This window comes from Rhinoderma darwinii, chromosome 10 (genome assembly GCF_050947455.1).
Source record: "Rhinoderma darwinii isolate aRhiDar2 chromosome 10, aRhiDar2.hap1, whole genome shotgun sequence".
NCBI classification, from domain to species: domain Eukaryota; kingdom Metazoa; phylum Chordata; class Amphibia; order Anura; family Rhinodermatidae; genus Rhinoderma; species Rhinoderma darwinii.
The window spans coordinates 44,909,721-44,930,251 of NC_134696.1; the positions used below are offsets into that span (position 1 = coordinate 44,909,721).

At 42.6% G+C, this 20,531-nt stretch overlaps 1 protein-coding gene across 3 annotated transcripts in view; it reads left to right on the forward strand.

The window, feature by feature from the left end:
* SIDT2 (SID1 transmembrane family member 2) overlaps positions 1-19,195 on the forward strand; it is a 53,268-nt gene extending 34,073 nt beyond the window's left edge. For all 3 annotated transcript variants that reach the window (XM_075839813.1, XM_075839811.1, XM_075839812.1), the window contains 14 exons: positions 2,140-2,258; positions 2,911-2,984; positions 4,960-5,026; positions 5,123-5,196; positions 6,620-6,743; positions 8,669-8,786; positions 8,889-9,025; positions 10,674-10,782; positions 11,136-11,212; positions 12,505-12,551; positions 12,932-13,037; positions 13,133-13,243; positions 14,001-14,114; positions 14,282-19,195. In XM_075839813.1, coding sequence (XP_075695928.1) covers positions 2,140-2,258; positions 2,911-2,984; positions 4,960-5,026; positions 5,123-5,196; positions 6,620-6,743; positions 8,669-8,786; positions 8,889-9,025; positions 10,674-10,782; positions 11,136-11,212; positions 12,505-12,551; positions 12,932-13,037; positions 13,133-13,243; positions 14,001-14,114; positions 14,282-14,344 — 1,340 coding nt within the window. In that variant the 3' untranslated portion in view covers positions 14,345-19,195. The remainder of the gene's footprint in view (positions 1-2,139; positions 2,259-2,910; positions 2,985-4,959; positions 5,027-5,122; positions 5,197-6,619; positions 6,744-8,668; positions 8,787-8,888; positions 9,026-10,673; positions 10,783-11,135; positions 11,213-12,504; positions 12,552-12,931; positions 13,038-13,132; positions 13,244-14,000; positions 14,115-14,281) is intronic.
* The last annotated feature ends 1,336 nt before the right edge of the window (positions 19,196-20,531 follow it).

The window sequence follows — 20,531 nt, forward strand, 5'->3', positions numbered from 1 at the left end:
CTTTGCTTTACAAGACAATATATTGAAAATAAGTGACTGCCTCTGCTTCTCATTACAGATTGTCCAATCCTACTGTGTTGCACAACAATCAAATTAATACATAATGGGGCTTATTTGTAAAAACTAGTAGAAAGGAAGAGGTCAGGTGTTGCCACTGCAACCAATATACTCATTCAAAGCATATTGAGAACTGTAATCGTGTTATACACTATGGGCAACACCACTCTGTATTTGGGCTAGTTTTATAAATCCCCCTGTGTCTCATGACCGTGGCAAAGTGTCCATCACAGATTGCTGAATTGCAAAGCCAGTATCGTTCATATACAAGCGTAGGAAAGGACATGGATTATAAGTAGTGGGTATTTGATGGGCACGGTCAGTACTGAGATGTTGTAATTTTAATTTCCATCTCCCTTGTAGTTCAGTCTGAGTATCTTGGTGGCTGTGCAGTGAATGTGTTTGTTTGCACATAGTGAACATGCGTCCATGCCACAAGTGCAGATTTAATTTCCAGGGCAAGCCTTTACACCCCGTGTGTACATGTGCAATTCTGAAACACACACTTGTCCACACGGACTCTGAGATTTCCATATTCTAGGTGGTCCGCCATTTTTTTCTTCAGCCATCGGATTATAGTTGAGGGAGACCCATAAAACTGAACAGTTTTTTAGGCATATATATTCTTAATTATATATGTACTGTTATGTGCCTACAAGACCTGCAAGAAAAACATGTTAAAGGGGGGGGGGGGTTTCTTCCACAAGTATTGATAGCATATATATCCTACTGCTGGATCACCCACCTATGCCTTGGCCGTTTCAGCTTTTTCTTCCAAAACCGCGCCACTCGTGACCTACCACTGTGGTTTGGCTCAAAACACTGCCTAATTCACTTAAATATAAAACAACTTTGAAAGGGTCTTCTGACAAACTCGTGTAGGTTTATGGAAACAGCTGACACTACCTGTGGGGGTGGGGAAGTTGGAGCCTTTAGTTATTTTTAAATAATTCACAGCAGAAGTGTCTGGCATCAAATTATCTCCCGTCCTCTATGGAAATGACCTACTAGTTCAGCCGTGCAACATAGTCCTGGTAATGCGGGAAGGTTTCTGTCATATGTCTTCTGCTTATGGCCAAGTGTAGCTGGAATGCTGTAACTGTGAGATTACTATATGTGAGGCGCTCTTGCCACAGGTCTCGGGACTATCGAAATCAGACTTTCAATTCATACTGTAATTTTCTGTTAATTGAATGATCTTAATCATTTCTACATTTTTCCAAACTGATAATTAGGTCAATGGTAAATTATGATTGTGAAAATGTAGGTGTAATGTACTGTATTAGGTCTAGATGTAAAGATCTGATGCCGAGTGAACACCAGATGCCACCAGCTGTTGATAAAATCTACGTAAAGAGGACCTGTCACCTCTGCTGACATTTATGTTTTAGTAAGTACTTGTATTCCTTCTGAAATAACAATTCTTGAGAATCTTTTCTTAGGATTCTACGTTGTGCTGTTTCTCCTCCCAAAAAGGCATGAATAAATTGACAACTGGATGTTACCAGTTGGGGGTGTGTCCCTACACAGACTCACTGTCAGAACTGATTGGACAATGTCAGTCTTTGTAGGGACACGCCCCTTTGCAAGGGGAATGGTAACAAATTTCTAGGAGGAATAATAGAGGAATGGCACAAGTTCTAAGAAAAGATGCTCCCGAATTGTTATTCCATGGGTAATATAATTATTTACTAAAACAGACCTGTCAGGACAGGTGACCGTTCCTCTTTAAGAAGCAATAGCTGTTAAATAAATGGTAAAAGACTTATTGAGGTTTGAAAGGTACTAAATCTTTGTCAAGAAAACTCAAATATCACAGCATGTTTAATTACTAACCCACATTCATACGTAAGGAATGATGGCAGTATCTGGTCCATAGGGCTCCCCCACCTCTAGATTCACAACCAGTATTAAACAATTTTCCGTTATTTGAGGAAAGCTGTGTGACTATGGCAAGCAGATATGCTCCCCTGATCAATCTCTCCTTTCATTATAAGAAATAGAAAGAAGACCGTGTTTATTTCCTTGGGATTGTTCCCCTACTATCTTAAAAATTACCTGCAACTTTTTTATTCCCAACAGACAAATCTCTTGAGAATCTTGTGTCTCGTCCACGTTTGGAGTCTTTGAGTTCTGTAGAAGAAGATGATTATGATACACTGACCGACATAGAGTCCGATAAGAATGTCATTCGGACAAAGGTAAACTAAAACGTACCGTGACATGAGTACGTGAGTTTGTTCTTGGTCTTGTGGCATTAGACTGTTCTTTAAAGTTTACAGTGGTTGTTGAGACTTCAAAACACTTCGGAGAGTGCATAAACTTGTAATGTACTCCTTTTACACTCTGATCTGTCCTGTACAGCCTCCCTACTGCTATCCCTAGCACTGAGAGAAAGGAGGGGACAGCAGAGAGAGGACACAGGCTAGAGCAGTGTGCTTTTGGATCTATGTCAGAATCGGCAGCATAGCCAGCTAGGTAAAGGTGTTTCAGACTCTACAGCACCAAAATCGTAGGATTTTTTTAAATGGAGACTATTTAGAAAGTGGTTTCATTTTGCATTTGGGAATCAAATGAACAAATTTTAGTACAAAGGTGGCCATGCAATCAGAAGTCAATAGTTCCAAAGTGTATTTGCAAAGCAGACTTGGAAAATCTCAGAAATAATGACATATAGTAATGTTTAATTTAACTTGCACACAAAACATTTAGATGTTCAACTTGTCATTTCTAAGCGTTTTGTTGTGTTCATGTCATGGTGTTATTCCAGGTGTCTTATATGTTCTCGTCTCTAAGAAATACTATACTGCTAACAAAAGATGTCTGAGCTCGCAATTGTCATGTGTCTTTCAGAAATTTTTATGTGTCGCTGACCTGGCAAGAAAAGACAAGCGCGTGATGAGAAAAAAGTACCAAATCTATTTCTGGTGAGGAAAATCTAACTTACAACACTATATATACATACAGAGATATTATGTATATGTAAGTTCTAATAAGTATTTTTAGAGTAAGAGGCTTACACAATATTCGTATTATTGCTTCAATGCATCTAAAATGAAAGAACAGAATCAACTTTGTACGTTTTGTGCACATAACCAGTGCTGCCATCAGGGCAGTACATTTGGTACTACCTCAGGGGTCCGGTGGCAAATATTAAGAAAAGGGACCCACCATGGACAGCTGACCATATATCAAAAATCATGAATTCTAAAACAGCCCAACCGGGCCCTTTTTCAACCGCACCTAAGAGTGGACTGTGACTATCACATATACAGTTCCCACCCACTCTTCTCCTCTCCTCCACGCAGCAACTAGCTGTGCCTGCCTCTTGTGGACACATTAGGAAGACCGTGGCGGTTGGGACTCTCGGAGTCGCACTCTGTGAGTTTGAGCTTCTCTCTTAAACTGTGGGAGTCAGGGAGCTCATGAAGCTGCTGTTTGCCTATGTTTTATATCAGCAGCTGCTTAGTTTCATGCTTGTTTGTTTAATTTTTTTAATGGATCCTATCAGCCCTTTCTCTGAGCCACCTTGCCTCCCCAGAGCAGGTTGTATCTCCCGCTACCACCATACAGCCACTGCCACCTTGTGTTCTCTACGCTCCACTCCACTTAGAGACCCAACCACCTTGTCACCCCCTCCCCTCTAAGAGCCCTGCTAGCTTTTGTCCATCACAGAGCCACTGCCACTTGGTCTCCCCCATCCCTCCCTCCTCAACTCACAAACCCCTGTCATCTGTGTCCGTCCCCCCCCCCCCCACGGAACCCCTTACCGTGTGTGTCCCCTCACAGAGACCCTGCCATCTGTCTCTTCCCTGATCCCCCCACTCCTGGTAAAGGGGGGCTAAAGAAAGACTCTTTGGTTGTATGGGGCCCAGAAATTACTGTTTTACGGCCCTGCACACAAACCTATGCAGACCTATGTGTCCATCGTAACAACAGACTACAAACAAACCTTCTGTAATCTGTTCCTGCATTCTAAAATATTCCATCTGTCTCCTTGCTTACTTCTTGCTAACCTACTAAATTAATGCATCTATTAGATGCCTTAATAACCGTACCAGCGGAGCTACTCTTTACTCTGAACAATCCCCACCACCAGGACTCCTGATCAGGGGTTCTGTAAGAGAGTGTACTCTGTATATCGCTTTATGGCCAACAGGGATCTCAAAACGAACCCCACTGGACCACCTTAGTGAAGGAGTTGTAAAATCGATCACATAATCCCTCTCGGCCAAAATGTGCACCTTGTTTATTACACAGCACATGGCTTTTGTATGCCCCCCCCCCACCCCCACCCCATTGAGAGTTCAGGAGCTGTTCAGTACGTGCTGTAGAACCGCTATCTTACTACAAATACATCCTATAAATATTCTGTCTGAAGAATAGTAAAAATGTGTTTTGTCTTTAAATCATGTTACTATTTATTTAACATTTTCAAAATCTTCCCTGTGACGGCCATGGAGACCCACCGGCAGCGCAGCAGGGTGCGAGTTCTTTATGGCAGCTGTAATAAATGGAAGTTAAGTGATAGCGAAAAATCTCATTAGGACTATACAGTCTCCAGGAAGAAATGTCATGCAGCCTCCTCCATCAGAGACCAGGGGTGATGGGAAAGTGCATACAGAGCCTTATCTTGCTTTATCTAGGCCTCCATCAGTACAAAGGAGCTTTCATTAAATCTTCTGACCTCTAATGATCATGTGATGATTTTGCTGACTCTGTCCCAGTCTGCATAGCAAAGCTGAAAGCAGAGCCATAACCAGATCAGGCCTCACCTCCACCTTCTACCAGACTCCCTAACATTATGGAGAGCCAACAACATTAAACCCCTCAAATCTTTGTTGAATATATGTTTTTCCTAACTATTTTACTCATGTCTAATTGCTTGTATCTTCTTTGTAGGAACATCTCCACTATAGCGGTGTTCTACGCCTTGCCAGTCGTGCAGCTTGTTATAACTTACCAAACGGTGAGCGCAAAGACAAGTGTGCATGGTATTTATGCCATCCCATTCCTGTTTATACATCCAGACATAACACATTGATTCTCTTGTTTCTGTCTTCAGGTTGTGAATGTAACAGGGAATCAGGATATTTGCTTTTATAACTTCTTATGCGCTCACCCCCTTGGATCTTTGAGGTAAATTTATATAGCAAGAACTTGGCTAAGTGTTTGGAAGGCTATTGCATATTTAAAAATAAAAACACATTGCAAGTAAGGCTGTGTTCACACAGCGTTTTTTGCAGGAGGAAAATTCCTCCTGCAAAAACTGCTCCAGACGTTTTTTGCACAGTGGTTTGACAAAAACTCGTCAAAACACTCGTCATGGTGTTTTTTTTACCCCTTCTGACTGATTGAAATGGGGTTTTGGAGGAGGAAACCGCCTCAAGATGGCTCATGTCGCTGCTTTTTACCGCGATGCGTTTTTTTTTTACTCGGGGTAAAAAAACTCGTCCAACTCTCATTAAAATCAATGGGAGGCATTTTCGGGCGTTTTTTGACGAGTTTTGCGAAGCGGTTTCCGCGCCAAAAAACTCGTCAAAAAAACTCTGTGTGAACAGGGCCTGAGGATTATGGAAATATTCACCATTTACAAAGACTTCTTTGTATTTTTGCAAACAATCCAGCATGGTTATTGGATCATTTATCTAGTTACCTCATACATATTAAGATGTTTACGTCCTGTTTAATATCGTTCCAATTATAACCAATATCTTGCTGGAGACTTTCGCAGTGCGCCCACATGGGGCATTCTGGATTAGGTCCTATAAATGTTCAAACTAGTGTTTTTACAGCGGTTGTGTTTGGAGTAAATATTGAGGGCATATCCTTAGGATATGCCACGTGCATGTGGTTGGTGCAGGTCTGACCACATCACTCTCGTCTGTCCGTTGTGTCTGGTATTGCAATTTCGCTGCAGCTCAGTTGCGCGACTCATAATAAATGTCCCTTAGGCTGAATGCACACGATGCATATTACGTGCGGCTTTGCCGTGCGTATTTTCATGCGGCAACCCCGAAGCTAAATACAGTACCAGCAGATTTCAAGAAATCTCATCTACACTGCAGATTTTTTTCTGCACTTAAATGGACCTGCGATGGGTATTTTAAAATCCACAGCGTCAATTTATCCTGCGTTTCCGCTTGCGAATTGTATCTGGCTAGTTTTACAGAAAAATGCACTAAAATCCACAGCATAAAACCTCACCTATTTACAAATCAAAATTTAAAAAACACACCTAAAAACGTATCAAAAGACGCACCGATGGGTGCAATTTTATCTGCGGTATTACGTTCGTATACGTGCGGTATTGATGCGGATTTTCCGCATCAAGTTACGCAACGTGTGCGTTTAGCCTTAATGTTAGTGAATGGCTTGTAACTGGCATAAGATCTGCGCCAGGTTTGACGTGTTACACTTGTGCGCTGCTTTGAAGATTGTCATTGATCAATATGCCGCACAGCTTTGACAAACCCTTCACGTCACAGAAAGTAGAGAAACTGTTTGATAGGACCCTCTTAAATTACTTTGTTTTATCAATTTTCTTTTATTTATTTTTTAGTGCTTTTAACAACATTCTCAGCAACCTAGGCTACATTATGTTGGGGTTGCTTTTCCTCATCATTGTTCTACAGAGAGAACTCTGCCACAACCGCAGCCGCGTATACACTAAAGGGCAAATGGAGGTAAGAGGGAGTCGCACTAAATGTAGATAAAGAACTTTGTGATGAGATGGGAGTTGCCTGCTATAGACAATGTCTTTTTCATATTTACTTTTAGTGATTTGTGTAGAGCTGCTACAAAGAGCAGCGATCCCTCTGGAGGATCTGGTTCATGTCTTGCACAGACCGCTCACTGTCAATGAAAACCTACCACTTACCCTGCTTGTAACAGCTGATCACTGGGGGGGTCTCCACAGCTGGAGCCACCGCTATCGGCACATTGTTGGGGGAACTTACACTTTTATATTGGGGTTCTCCAATCCAGGCAGCCCCCTTGAACTCTTTCGCTGCCAGGGCAATTTGTACACTTCTTGCACATTGCAAAAATGCCACCCTACATTTTACAATCGCGGGCACCTTCATGCAATTTTGCATCAAGAGTAACGTTTTGTAAAAAAAATGCATAAAAATCTTGTTTGTGGCCAAAACTCTGACCCAAGCAAAGCCTGAGATGCACAACTCCTCCTAAAAGTTTAATCTGTGCAGAGTTCTTATTTGTCCCTTTTATGCATATGTCTACATGCACATATCTTCACAAAATCATCAAAACTGGCAAGAGCGAAAATCCCATCCATCCAGATGCCAGTAAACGTCAGCCGGAGTCAAAAAATGTCCTGATACTGGGCTCAGGGGGTGATTAGATGTGTGACTGCTGAGTGCTGACCCCTGTGGTAGAAAAAAAGACCCCCTAAATGTGACACATGAGCGCATATTCTCTCTCATTGGTAAGAAGGTGTGATAACATGAGAAAGTTCCTGTATCTACCTGGGGTCACTGGAAGGCTGTACAGGGAGAGGGGTTACAGTAACCGGCTGTGATCTTTCTCCCCGTCTTCAGAAGAGTTCTGCTTCACGAATATTGCACCTGCTTGGATTTTGGTATCACATGAAAGATAAGATTCTGGGCCTTTAGGCCGTATTCACACCAGCGTATTTCACGTCCGTGTTACGCGCGATGAAACAACGGACGTCACACGGACCTATGCAATTCAATGGGGCCATTCAGATATTCAGTGTTTTTCACGCAGTGTGTGTCCACTGCGTGAAACTCGCTGCATGTCCTATTGTGCGTTTTTTGCGCATCACGCGTCCATTGAAGTCAATGGGTGCGTGAAAAAAAACATCCGTGTGCTGTCTGTGGTTTTCATACACCAGTTGCTAAGGAAATGGTGAGGAAAAAAGAAAACCCCTTCAGGTCTTTTTTTGCTGACGTAAAAAACGCATGGCATACGCGCGTAAAAAAAAAAGCAGACGCGCACCGTACACTGATGCCACACGGAACTGCAACGCAGGAAAATCGCTGCTTTTTTTACGCGCGCAAAACGGACACGCTCGTGTGACTTAGGCCTAAATATTATTAATACCAAGATCTAATCTAATCTCTAGCCCTTCTAATCTAGTCGCGGCAATCATTTAGGTTCATGACACAATACAGATATCCCTGGCAGTTGAAGGATTATTGTTTTATTACGTGAACTTGATTTTTGTTGATCGTGATATGGCATTTAATTAACCTATTCTGTTCTGAACAGCAAATGTACCTAGTTATTCAGCTATGGGGTAAAAGGGTTGCATTACTGCATAACTAGTCTGCTGTGTTTGGAGCTCTTGGAAAGACCAGTGGCTACCCACATGGGCGCTGTAATGGAAATCTATTGGTTGCCTTTTAGTTTGACCAGAAACTGAAAAAAATTATGAAAAAATATAATGGCCAAATAGGATTCTTTGTAAAGTTGACGGAAGAGGCAACGTAAGGATTTATATTTGCTGTTCTATTCGTTACAGCCACTGCTTTGTCACACATGCTTTTGCTATATGTCCCATTTCAAATTGTATCTATTTTCTATACATACATATGAAATCTCTATGTAATATTCTCTCTGTGTGCAGGAAAGTGGAATCCCCAAACACTTCGGTCTGTTCTATGCGATGGGCACCGCTCTGATGATGGAAGGGCTGCTCAGCGCTTGTTACCACGTGTGTCCAAATTACACCAACTTCCAGTTTGGTCAGTATCCAGCCTCTCCTTAGCACAAACTTTCACTCTTCTAAACATTTATCGCTCTTAATTCACGTCTTTATTTATGTCTCCTTCTTGCCCTTTTTATAGATACTTCCTTTATGTACATGATTGCCGGACTTTGCATGTTGAAGTTGTATCAGAAGAGGCACCCAGATATTAATGCCAGTGCTTACAGTGCCTATGCTTGTTTAGCCTTTGTCATATTTTTCTCCGTCCTTGGTGTAGTAAGTGTATTATATCTGGGGTTTTTTTTTTGTTTTTTTTTTACGGTGCTAATAAAATTTTGTTTTGCAAACAGATCCACCCTAAAACGTCTGTCTGTTAAGCAATTCTTGTCAGCCAAAAAGTATGATTCTGTGCATGATGCGCTCTCCGGACAGATGTAGCCATTGCCTTAACACCTGTTTTTGTAGAGTGGGGGTATGTGCACGCACAAAATCAAAAACTTCTGAAAATACGGAGCTGGTTTCAAGTGAAAACCGTGCATAATTTTTTGAGGCGTTTTTCACGGCCGTTTTAGGAGCGGTTTTTCTATAGTCCATGAAAAACTGCTCCAAAAAACGGCTCAAGAAGTGACATGCACTTCTTTTTTTGCAGTCGTTTTTTTTTTTACACGGCCGCGTAAAAAAAATGGCCCGTTGGAACTGAACGCCGTTTTTTCCCATTGAAAACAATGGGCAGATGTTTGGAGGCGTTCTGCTTCCGATTTTACAGGCGTTTACAGTAGAAGACTCTGAGAGAATACCACCAGGAAAAGAAGAAACTGTTTCTTAGAAGTATTTTGTCCCTGTGCGCCGTCGTGGATTACAATTTTTTTTCCATGTTCTGGCTCATTCAGACAAACGTGAATAACGTCCGTGTGCTGCGCAGGGAAATCCCACGGGCCATTGATTTCACACAGCGAGTGTCTGTTGTGTAAAACTCACGGCATGTCCTATACTGGTTTGTTTTTCACGCACCTATCGCCCATTGAAGTAAATGGGTGCATGAAAATCATGCACAGCACGCAGATGCACATCCGTGTGCTGTGCGTGATTTACGCATCAATTCAATTGAAAATAATAATTAAAAAAAAAAAGATGTGCTTTGCGAGTGCGTGAATAACGCATGCCCCTCGCAAAGCACACTGATGCATAACAGACCAGATTGACACTCGTTTTTCACACGCGTGAGTCTGATACGCTCGTGTGAATGTAGCCTAAGGGTATGTTCACACAGTTTTTTTGCAGTCAGAAAATTCTGCCTGGAAAAATCAGCACCGGTTTTTTTTTTTAAGTGGGTTTTGCATTACACGTGTTTTTTTACGCTAATTTTTTTTTTTTTTTAGCCTTTTTGTTAGCTATTTCTTCTACAGAATAACCACAAGCGTTTTTGCCAAAAATCGCGGCCAAAAAAATGCGTCAATAAAAGCGTTTATTTCCGTCTCCCATTGATTTTCAATGGTGTTTTTGAGGTGGAAAACGCCTTAAGATAGGGCATGTTGCTTTTTCCCGCAAGCGTTTATTTTTGCTCACAGGAAAAAAGCGCCTCCACCTCCCATTTGAAATCAGTAGGAGGCAATTTGGCCATTTTTGCCGCGGTTTAAAACTCCACGTGAACAGGGCCTTAGACTTTCAAGGGGTACAATCACCGTCTTCATTTACACAATGAGGAATTCGGCCTTAGTTAGGCCTCTTTCACACAAGAGTAATGCGCACGCGCTTGTGTGAAAGCAGCATCAGTCATTCTCCTGTTATATTGTAGTGTCTGTGCACACTAAAGATCATACCCCCGGCACCCCTGCCTTTAAAGCTGTCCAAATTGAATACTTTCACGTACCTCTTATTGTCGTTTCTCCAATTAATTATTCATCTTTTTTTTTTTCTTCTCCAGGTGTTTGGTAAAGGAAATACTATTTTTTGGATTGTGTTCTCTGTGATTCATATACTGTTCACTCTACTCCTGAGCACTCAGCTTTACTATATGGGCCGCTGGAGATTAGGTAATGGTCATGATGGTTACAGATGGAAATCCAGTCTAACAAATACCCTTACTCATGCACACGACCGTAGCCATGTGAGCCGTGAGCCGCCCGCAAATCGTGGGCAATGAACATGGCCGCGGCCAATATTTTCAATGAGCCCGGACCGCAGAAGACGGCCGTAATAAGACATGTCTGTTCTTTTTGCGGTCCGGGCTCCTGGGCCATGCACAGACCGTAAAAACTACCCCATAGAAATGAATGGGGCCGCAATTCTCCCGTGGATTTTCGGAGGAATTGCGGCCGCAAAAACACGTTCGTGTGCATGGGGCCTTAACATTAGTTTCCTGAACACTTCCCTGTTTTATTTCCAGACTCTGGGATCTTACGCCGTATCCTGCAGGTTCTGTACACAGACTGTGTAAGGCAGTGCAGCCCCCCTATGTATGTGGTGAGTAATGTCTCCGATACCAGTTGTACGCGCCTTGAGGTTACATAGAGGTGCCACATCTGTTCTTGTGTATAAATGTAATTATGTTGTCAGAGGGTAAGTGACTGGTAAATCTTACACATGCATGTCTTGAGCAAGTGTGGTTTTTTTTCTACTATTACTTTCTACAACACTCTGCCTCCTCTCTGCCAAAATGCCGGGGCAGAAGAGAAATACTACGGCTCTCACGAAAAAAAAAGACGTGACGTTTTTGGAACGTTTAAATTGAGAAATATGTACCGGTCTCAAAGTCTGTTCAAAAAAATGTTCTATATTTTTGTATAAAGCCTCCAAAATTGGAGACCAAGTGCATTGGCAATTTGATTTTACCATTTTAGCTTGTCTGATGCTATGACTAACTTTTGTATATCACACTTGTGTTCTTTTATCACACTCGCTCACTCACTGACTCATTCTTTCACTCACTCTTTCTCACACACACACACACACACACACACACACACACACACACACACACACACACACACACTCTCTCACACTCTTGCACCCAGTCTTACTTTCGCTCTTGCACCCTCTTTCACGCTCTTGCACCCTCTTTCACGCTCTTGCACCCTCTTTCACGCTCTTGCACCCTCTCTCACGCTCTTGCACCCTCTCTCACGCTCTTGCACCCTCTCTCTCGCTCTTGCACCCTCTCTCTCGCTCTTGCACCCTCTTTCTCGCTCTTGCACCCTCTCTCTCGCTCTTGCACCCTCTCTCTCGCTCTTGCACCCTCTCTCTCGCTCTTTCACCCTCTCTCTCGCTCTTGCACCCTCTCTCTCGCTCTTGCACCCTCTCTCTCGCTCTTGCACCCTCTCTCTCGCTCTTGCACCCTCTCTCTCGCTCTTGCACCCTCTCTCTCGCTCTTGCACCCTCTCTCTCGCTCTTGCACCCTCTCTCTCGCTCTTGCACCCTCTCTCTCGCTCTTGCACCCTCTCTCTCGCTCTTGCACCCTCTCTCTCGCTCTTGCACCCTCTCTCTCGCTCTTGCACCCTCTCTCTCGCTCTTGCACCCTCTCTCTCGCTCTTGCACCCTCTCTCTCGCTCTTGCACCCTCTCTCTCGCTCTTTCACCCTCTCTCTCGCTCTTTCACCCTCTCTCTCGCTCTTTCACCCTCTCTCTCGCTCTTTCACCCTCTCTCACTCACACATTCTCTCACCTTTCTGTCCATTTTTCCATACTGCCTTTCTTTCTTTCCTGAATATTTTTCTATTGCGTTTACATTAGACACTAACAATCATACAATTTTTCCAGGACCGCATGGTGCTGCTTGTGATGGGAAACATCATAAACTGGTCTTTGTAAGTATTTTTGTACTTTGCTGCAATCTCAAATTTATTAGAAAGTCGCTAGAAGCAAAAATTATAGGCCCAGTATACATGTTGCATGTTAATGCAGTTTTTATTGGCCAAAACCAGGAGTGGAGCATAAACAAAAGATAATGATAGAAATCTCTATACTTCTCCACTTTTTTGGTACCGTCCCCATTCATCTAGAATAAAACTGCAGGGAAAAAATGAGCGCCGTATGAACAAGAGCCAAGGGGTGGCACTTTTTTCTTATTCGTGTCTTATTTTTTTTCTTGGTCTATAGATAAATAAGAAATAAGACTTTACATTTGTTGTTCAGTGTTTTTATTTGAGACCTAAGCCAATGATACGGGTATTAACTCTTTCTTCAGGGCAGCGTATGGTCTAATTGTACGACCGAATGATTTTGCCTCTTACCTTCTCGCCATTGGAATCTGCAACTTGCTGCTTTACTTCGCTTTCTACATCATCATGAAGGTGAGGGGTGAAAGACTTTGAGCCTTTTCTGAAATGGTTTTATCTTTCATCCATAATAATAATAATAATGTCTTTTTCCTATTCTGTAAAATTAGCTGCGCAGCGGAGAAAGGATCCTTCCCCTCCCATTGCTTTGTATCGCCTGCACATCCGTAGTATGGGGGTTTGCTCTGTTTTTCTTCTTCCAAGGACTCAGTACCTGGCAGGTAAGGCTAGAAGCGATGTTCTGTAGAATCCACGTATAATTATAAAAGAACAAAAAGTAAAAAATGCTAAAGACATTCCTTATAGAGTAAATGTTCCACTGCCGGAGTCCTTAGACAGAGATGTCTCCTGCTTGCTTCCATTCATTTATAGCTCCCTCCTGTATCCTCGAATAGTGCCCCCCCCCCTGTACAGTGTGTAAAGAAACACTCTGCGCTAAATCCTGTAATATCTAGCAGCGGGAGTATTTATAACATGTAGGCGTTCTCTGGCGGTATTATTTAGACAGTTAGGCCCTGTTCACACAGAGTTTTTGGTTCTATTTTTGACATCGAAACCGCGCCATAAAACGTCCGACAATGCCTCCTATTGATTTCAATGGGAGGTGGAGATGTTTTTTTCCGTGGGAAAAAGAAGCATCATGTGGTTTCTTCAGGCGTTTCCGTCTCTGACCTCCCTTTGACATCAAAGGGAGGCAGAAAAAGTGGTTTTCCGCCTGCAAAAAACGGTGTGAACAGGGCCTTATACTTCTTAACATCGTCAGGACCACACGTAATATAAAGCATGTTATACAACAAATCTGCAGGCTTCTTTAGAATCTTGGAGTTCTTTAGACGTGTTTTGGTACATTGTAACCAACCACTTCTCCTATATGATATATATATATAGGGGAAATTAAAAGAATATTCTTCCGTTGTTACGATTTCAATGTCTGATGACTGTTCCGTTTTGCCATAGTAACCTCTGTTTTATTTTCAGAAAACTCCAGCTGAATCTCGAGAGCACAACAGAGATTGTATCTTACTTGGATTCTTCGATGACCATGATATCTGGCATTTCCTCTCCTCCATCGCAATGTTTGGTTCATTTCTTGTAAGTGCTCTTCTCTAGGATTACCCAGCACTTGGTCATCCAATTCTGTCTATATACTGTATAGTGGAGCGGTGTTGTGGCATCAGAATGGTCCAGAAAGACGGCTGGCAAAATGGCTTATTTGTTCTTTCTTCTGGACACTTTTGACGGATGTTTTTCCTTCCCAGGTTCTGATGTGTCTGGATGACGATCTGGATGATGTACAGAGAGACAAGATTTACGTCTTCTGAAACATTATGCAATGGATATTACTAGCTAATGGTAAAGAATAGTAGGTCTGAGCTGTCACCTCAGCGCTGACACAGATAGGGTAACCGAAATGAAGCCAACCTGGAGAAGACTATCCGTCCAATTACCCATACTTGAAGTTGGCTTCCAAGGAAACCTGTAGCTGAGACAAGATGTGCCACCAATTTGTTCTAGGACTTAGAGGCTGCCTTTTTGGTGTAACATTGTACTTTTCACATTGGCCACTGGGTGCCAGTGTTGTGTTTCTTGTTGCCAAAACTGAGCTCATTGTGGGCCCAGCCTCTTGGCCATTATATGGCTTTATGCGGAAATCACATCGATGAACTCCAAATGGTTGGTTTACTGCTGGTCATCTATGGCTAGTGGGATAAGTTGCCATGCGCTCATACAGCATTAGCAGCGGATGGCAGGGACACACAGATCAAGGAAATATGGAGCAGTTCTTCTAAATGCCAACTTTTATGTAAGGGGTGCGTGTCCGTGTCACAAAACTTACTTGCTGAATATGAATTCCACCTAAAGATTTTACTATAAATACTACTCCTGAAGCTTCTGATCTCAGAACTGTCACGTATTCAGTTGACTGGTTATGTTGGGTCCCTAGATAAAGTATCATCCAATGTTGTTGCGTATCCTTGCAAATGTCTATTGACAAAAGTCCACATTAGTTGTCTCATACATTATAATGTAGAGGAGAGCCCCCTAAAAGTATAAGGTTCTAGTATTACGAATACTGTTCCGTGCATGTGGTTTGAGATGTAGGTGATGTCCGCATTGTGCAGATAGGCTTCGCGTTCTAAATCTTAAATGTGATGTTCAGATAAGACAAGGACCACGTGTTTATTTATTTCAGGTGTAGGCGATGTTTGAGTGGTAGTGTGCCTGCTTTATGTTGGTATTTATCTACACACTACCTGTTGTGCACTTAAAGGGGTTTTCCCACAATTGACATTTATCACCTATCCACAGTTTATGGGAATGCCGAAAACAGCCGAGCGCTGTACTCTGGTGGCCCCATACACTTTGAATGGAGCAGCAGTGCGTATGCGAGACCACTGATTCATTCAAAATCCTTCTGACTGTGATCGTGCAGTAAGGATGAACGTGGGTCGGGGCCCGGGTTCTAGCGATCTATGCGGTCCCAGTGGTGGGGCCCCCAGCAATCATAAGTTTATCTCCTATCCTATGGATAGGCGATGAATGTTAATTGTGAGAAAACTCCTTTAAAGAGAACCTTTCACCTCCCCATACATGTGCAGCATGTAATGGGGAGGGCTGCACAAACCCTGGGGAACTTTACAATTTTTTTCTACCTCGCTCCGTTATTATTGTCAATCAAATATGGACAGTGTTACAGCAAGAGCGAGGTGTGTGTGTGTGTGTGTGCGCGCGTGTGTGTGTGCGCGTGCGTGTGTGTGTGTGTGCGTGTGTGTGCGTGCGTGCGTGCGCGTGCGCTCTCACTCTTCAGCTTTGAAGATCAGTCTTCTGCCGAACTGGCAAGGGGTCGTGTCACTGCTACGGACAGTGTTAAAAGAGCTGGCAAGCTCTCTATCTCTATCGATCGATCTATCATCTCCATATCTGATTTGGACAGTGTCACAGCCATAGTAACACGACCCGTTGACTGTTCAGGGGGTTATTTAAATATCTGGCACTAAGTCATTAACCCCATTGTTAAATAAGGTTGGTGAAAAAGTTAAGACATGGTCTAAACTCCCGTTCTCTGTGGCAGGTCGTATTAACTTAGTCAAGATGGTGATTCAGCCTCAATGTAACTATACATTGCAACATATGCCTGTTGTAGTCCCTATATCGTTCTTTAAATCCCTTAATACCTTAATCATACAATTCATATGGGGCTCCTCTAGGTCTAAACTCAATCTAGCCACATTGCAATGACCAAAAAGTGAAGGGGGAATGGCCTTGACGGATTTTTACCTGTACTACCTGGCTGGTCAACTTCGTAATATCCGGGATTGGATGTGTGATTCACCTCTGTCTGACACAGATTACTACCTAGCCTCCCTGGTTATGGGACGTAGCCTGATCAGTTTTCTGGAATACCCTAAATTTACTCCCCATACTGAACTACTTCCTATGCATGTTCTGGCACTGGCGGTTTGGCGTGCTTCCAAAAAATTACTCACCTACACTGGTACGGTTCCAGAGATTCCTCTGTGGCATAATCCTACATTACCACATATTCAATTATTGGAAGATATACGGGGGTGGCAAGATATGGGCATTGCTCATTTGGGAGATATATATGATAATGGTATGATACTTACATTCCTACAGGTCAAGGAAACGCATCAAACTCCTGACTTGCAATAGTTTAAATATCTGCAGTTGCGCCATGCCATACAGACTCCATTCCCACCTCATTCCTCATTTATATCAACATACCCTCTTATTGGCATACTAAAATCACAAGGTCCTAAGGGTCTTATCTCGGCTCTATATACCCATCTGATTCTAGCTAAAATCAATTCTGCTCCACTTCCGGTTCAGACTAAATGGAAATCGCAAATACCAGACCTTTCTTCGGAAGATCTGACTAACATCTTACACTCACACTTAACAGTATCCCCGGCTATCAATAATAAACGTATTCAGTTATATGTCATACACCAAGCTTATCTCACCCCGGTTAGATTACACCGTATGGGCAGACTACCCACTTCAGCATGCCATAGATGTGGGCAACCAGAAGCAGATTTTTGGCACCTAATGTGGGAATGTTCATTCATATCGATATTTTGGACAAAGGTTTATGACGTTATTACTCAATTATTGCCTAGCCCTCTATTGTTCTCCCCGAAAATAGCTTTATTGGGACTTATAGATGAAGAACACTGGACACATCACACTGGTATTTTTATCAAATAAATTTTATTTCTAGCTAGGAAGACAATAGCTATACATTGGATGGCAGACACAGCTCCATCAATAGCCTCGTGGAAATCGCTGGTTGATACTGTTATTACTTACAAACAACTGGTATATTCCCACAGGGGTTGTCCAGACAAATTTCAGGGAGTGTGGGGTCAATGGTTGGAGGTCAGGGCCGTTAGCCCTCATATCATGGTGAGATAAATCAACTTCCAATACTCCCAAGTAAAATATGAGATATTGATAAAGTCCATGATGTTATAATGCGACATAGGCGACTTGTTGTTTTGTTCTATTTGGTTAATGTTTTCGTTTCATACATACGAAATAAATTGATAACACTCCTGCATTTCCTTATATGGTCGGCAATTGGAAGTTCTGTTAACATAATACATGTAAATATGTCAATGTTGATATCTAAGCTGTATATGCAATGTCATTGCTGATACTGTCATGTAATATCCAATTGATGAAATACTTTGTATGTGATCTTTTGAATAAACGAATTAAAAAAAAATATCTGGCACCAAATATAACGGCACCGATATCTAAATAACGGAGGGAGGTAGAAAAAAAATGTAAAGTGCCCCAGGGTTTGTGCTGCCCTCCCCATTACATGCTGCACTCAGCTGCACATGTATGGGGAGGTGAAAGGTTCTCTTTAAATGAGTTTTCCTATCTTGGACATTTATGTCATATTCATAGGATAAATGGCCGGTAGATGTGAGCCCCACCTCTGAGACCAGCACCCATCTCTAGAACTGGGCCCCCTGACCACTGTCCTGCCTTGTTCAGATATCTGGAGCTACGAAAACGTTTCCACAACTCTTCTATGGGCGTTACAGAAACAGCGTAGCCCAGCGAGCTTGGCTGTTTACGTACTCCTGACCACCTAGTCAGACTGTGGCCGGGGAAAAGCGGGAGCCGGACATGGTAGGATGAGGGTCCGGGAGATAAGTGCACGTCCCAGAGGTGAATAAATGTCCAAAATAGGAAAACTATTTTGAAGGGGATGTCCAGGATTAGAAAAAAGGATCCGGCAATATCACCAGTTTTGTCTATGGACAACGTCTGGAATTGCAGCTAAGGCCCATTCACTCATTTATTTGGGTGGAGATGAACTGTATTATTAGACACAGCCAATGGACAACTGGAGAAATTGCAGATCCTTCTTCTATTCCATGACATTTCCATTAAAGGGGTTGTCCGGTTTCAACAAGTTGTTTGTTTGGGGTTTTGTTTTTTTTTTGTATAATAGTTATACAATTTTCCTATATACTTTTTTGTAATAATGCCTCTCGGTTTTCAAGATCTCTAGTTGTTGTTATTCAGTAGGAACATTCATGGTTTACTTTCAGTGGATACAATTCTGTCCATGGTCATGTGATCGTTAGAAGACACAGCTCTGATACACATACTGTAACTGCAACGAGCTGTGCACCTCTGTGTCCATCACATGAACATGGACAGAATTTTATCCATTGAAACTAACCATGAATGTTCCTACTGAATAACAACAAACCGATAAATTGAAAACCGTAAAGAATTAATACAGAAAGTATGTTGGAACATTGTTTCACTTTTAAAGTTATTATTTTCTGTCGTTAAATTTGCGAAAACCGGACACCCCTGTTAAGTATCCTTTTACATAGAGAGATACTCAAACCTGAATAAATAAAAATAAATCGCTTTCTTTCTGCCATGTTAAGGATGTATCCGTGTTGTAGACAGATCCTTCAATCTTGTAGGATTGCTAGCACTAAATGTATCCTCCTGAGCCTTTAAGACCATGCAATATTCTGCATTTACTAGCGCAGACATCCTCGTCACATGTGATTGTATGGGTTAGTTACCAAAAATTCCCTGCTGGATAATCTACAGTTATAATTTATTGTTCAGCAATATCAATTATATAAAATAAATGACTGTACTAACTATAAGAGTTCACCTTGCCTGGATTGATGTCAGACACCCATAAAGTGTTAATAGGATCCTTCAAGCACATTTTTGTTTTGTATATCTTTAATTCTGTGTTCTACATAAAGGAGAATAAATAGGGGTCCATACAACGCCTGGTTCTCTTGGGGAGAGATTGCGTGTTGCTTAGTTCCAAGCAGGCCACTTCTTATTGCAGAGACATACTGGGGTTGCAGCTGTCCAGATTTGTGCAGCCATGAAATGTGTGCTCTACCTCCTTCCAAGACGGAGAACTTCCATTTAGAGCTAGATCACGCAGAGTATTTTGGCGCGGTTTTTGATGCGAAAAGTGCTTCGGAAACCATGCCACATAAGCCCCAAATCGCCTTCCATTGATTTAAATTGAGACGGACGCGGTTTTTCCCCGTGAACGCTAAAAAGGCTCGTAGTAAAGAGAAGTGACTTTCTGACCTCCCATTGACATCAATGGGAGGCAGAGATCGCGTTTTTCGCAACTGTTTTTGCCTGCGGCGCTCAATGGTTGTGGGAGAAAAAAAACGCAGTGAAAAACATGGCAAGTGTTCTGCTGAAGGAATTTTGAGGCAGGTTTTTCTGCCTGCAAAATACTGCGTGTGAACTAGGCCTTAAGGATTGAGCGCGATTTACATGTACACTGGATCCTAAAGTTTTGCTTACCTTGGGAGGAAACTTGCTACCCAGAAGTGCGCAACGGAGGGGCGGACATATAGCCTGTGCAGCCTGTTTTAGTTGAACAAGGGCCCAGTAAGATAAGGGCCTACTAAGGCTACAGAGGTTTTAAAACCAGTTCTGCTTCCCCCACCTGCTCACACTCTCCAAGGGCCTCTAATAAGAGGGGTAGCTAGGGGTTTAGCACAGGGGGGCAAAACACATCTGAGTGGGCGCCAACCCAATGTACCCCCACACAGTATAATGTCCTTATAGCTGCCCCCACACAGTATAATGCCCCTATGATTGCTCCCACACAGAATAATGATCCCATAGCTTCCCCAATACAGTTGAATGCCCCTAGAACTGTCCCCACACAGTATAATGAACCCTTAGTGGCCCCCACACAGTATGACTCCCCTAAAGCTGCCCCACACAGAATAATGCTCCCATACCTGCTCCCATACAGTATAATGCCCCGTTAGCTGCTAACACACAGTATAATGCCTAATAAAAAAAATAAAAAAATATTTACCTATCCCCGTGTCGAGTGGAGGAGATCCCTCTGCTCCTCAGCTCTGTGCAGTGCATGGCACTGTGCAGACAGGCACGATAACGTCACTACATCGTGTCTGTCTGCGTCAGCTGCCATTACATAGTGAATGCTGGAGC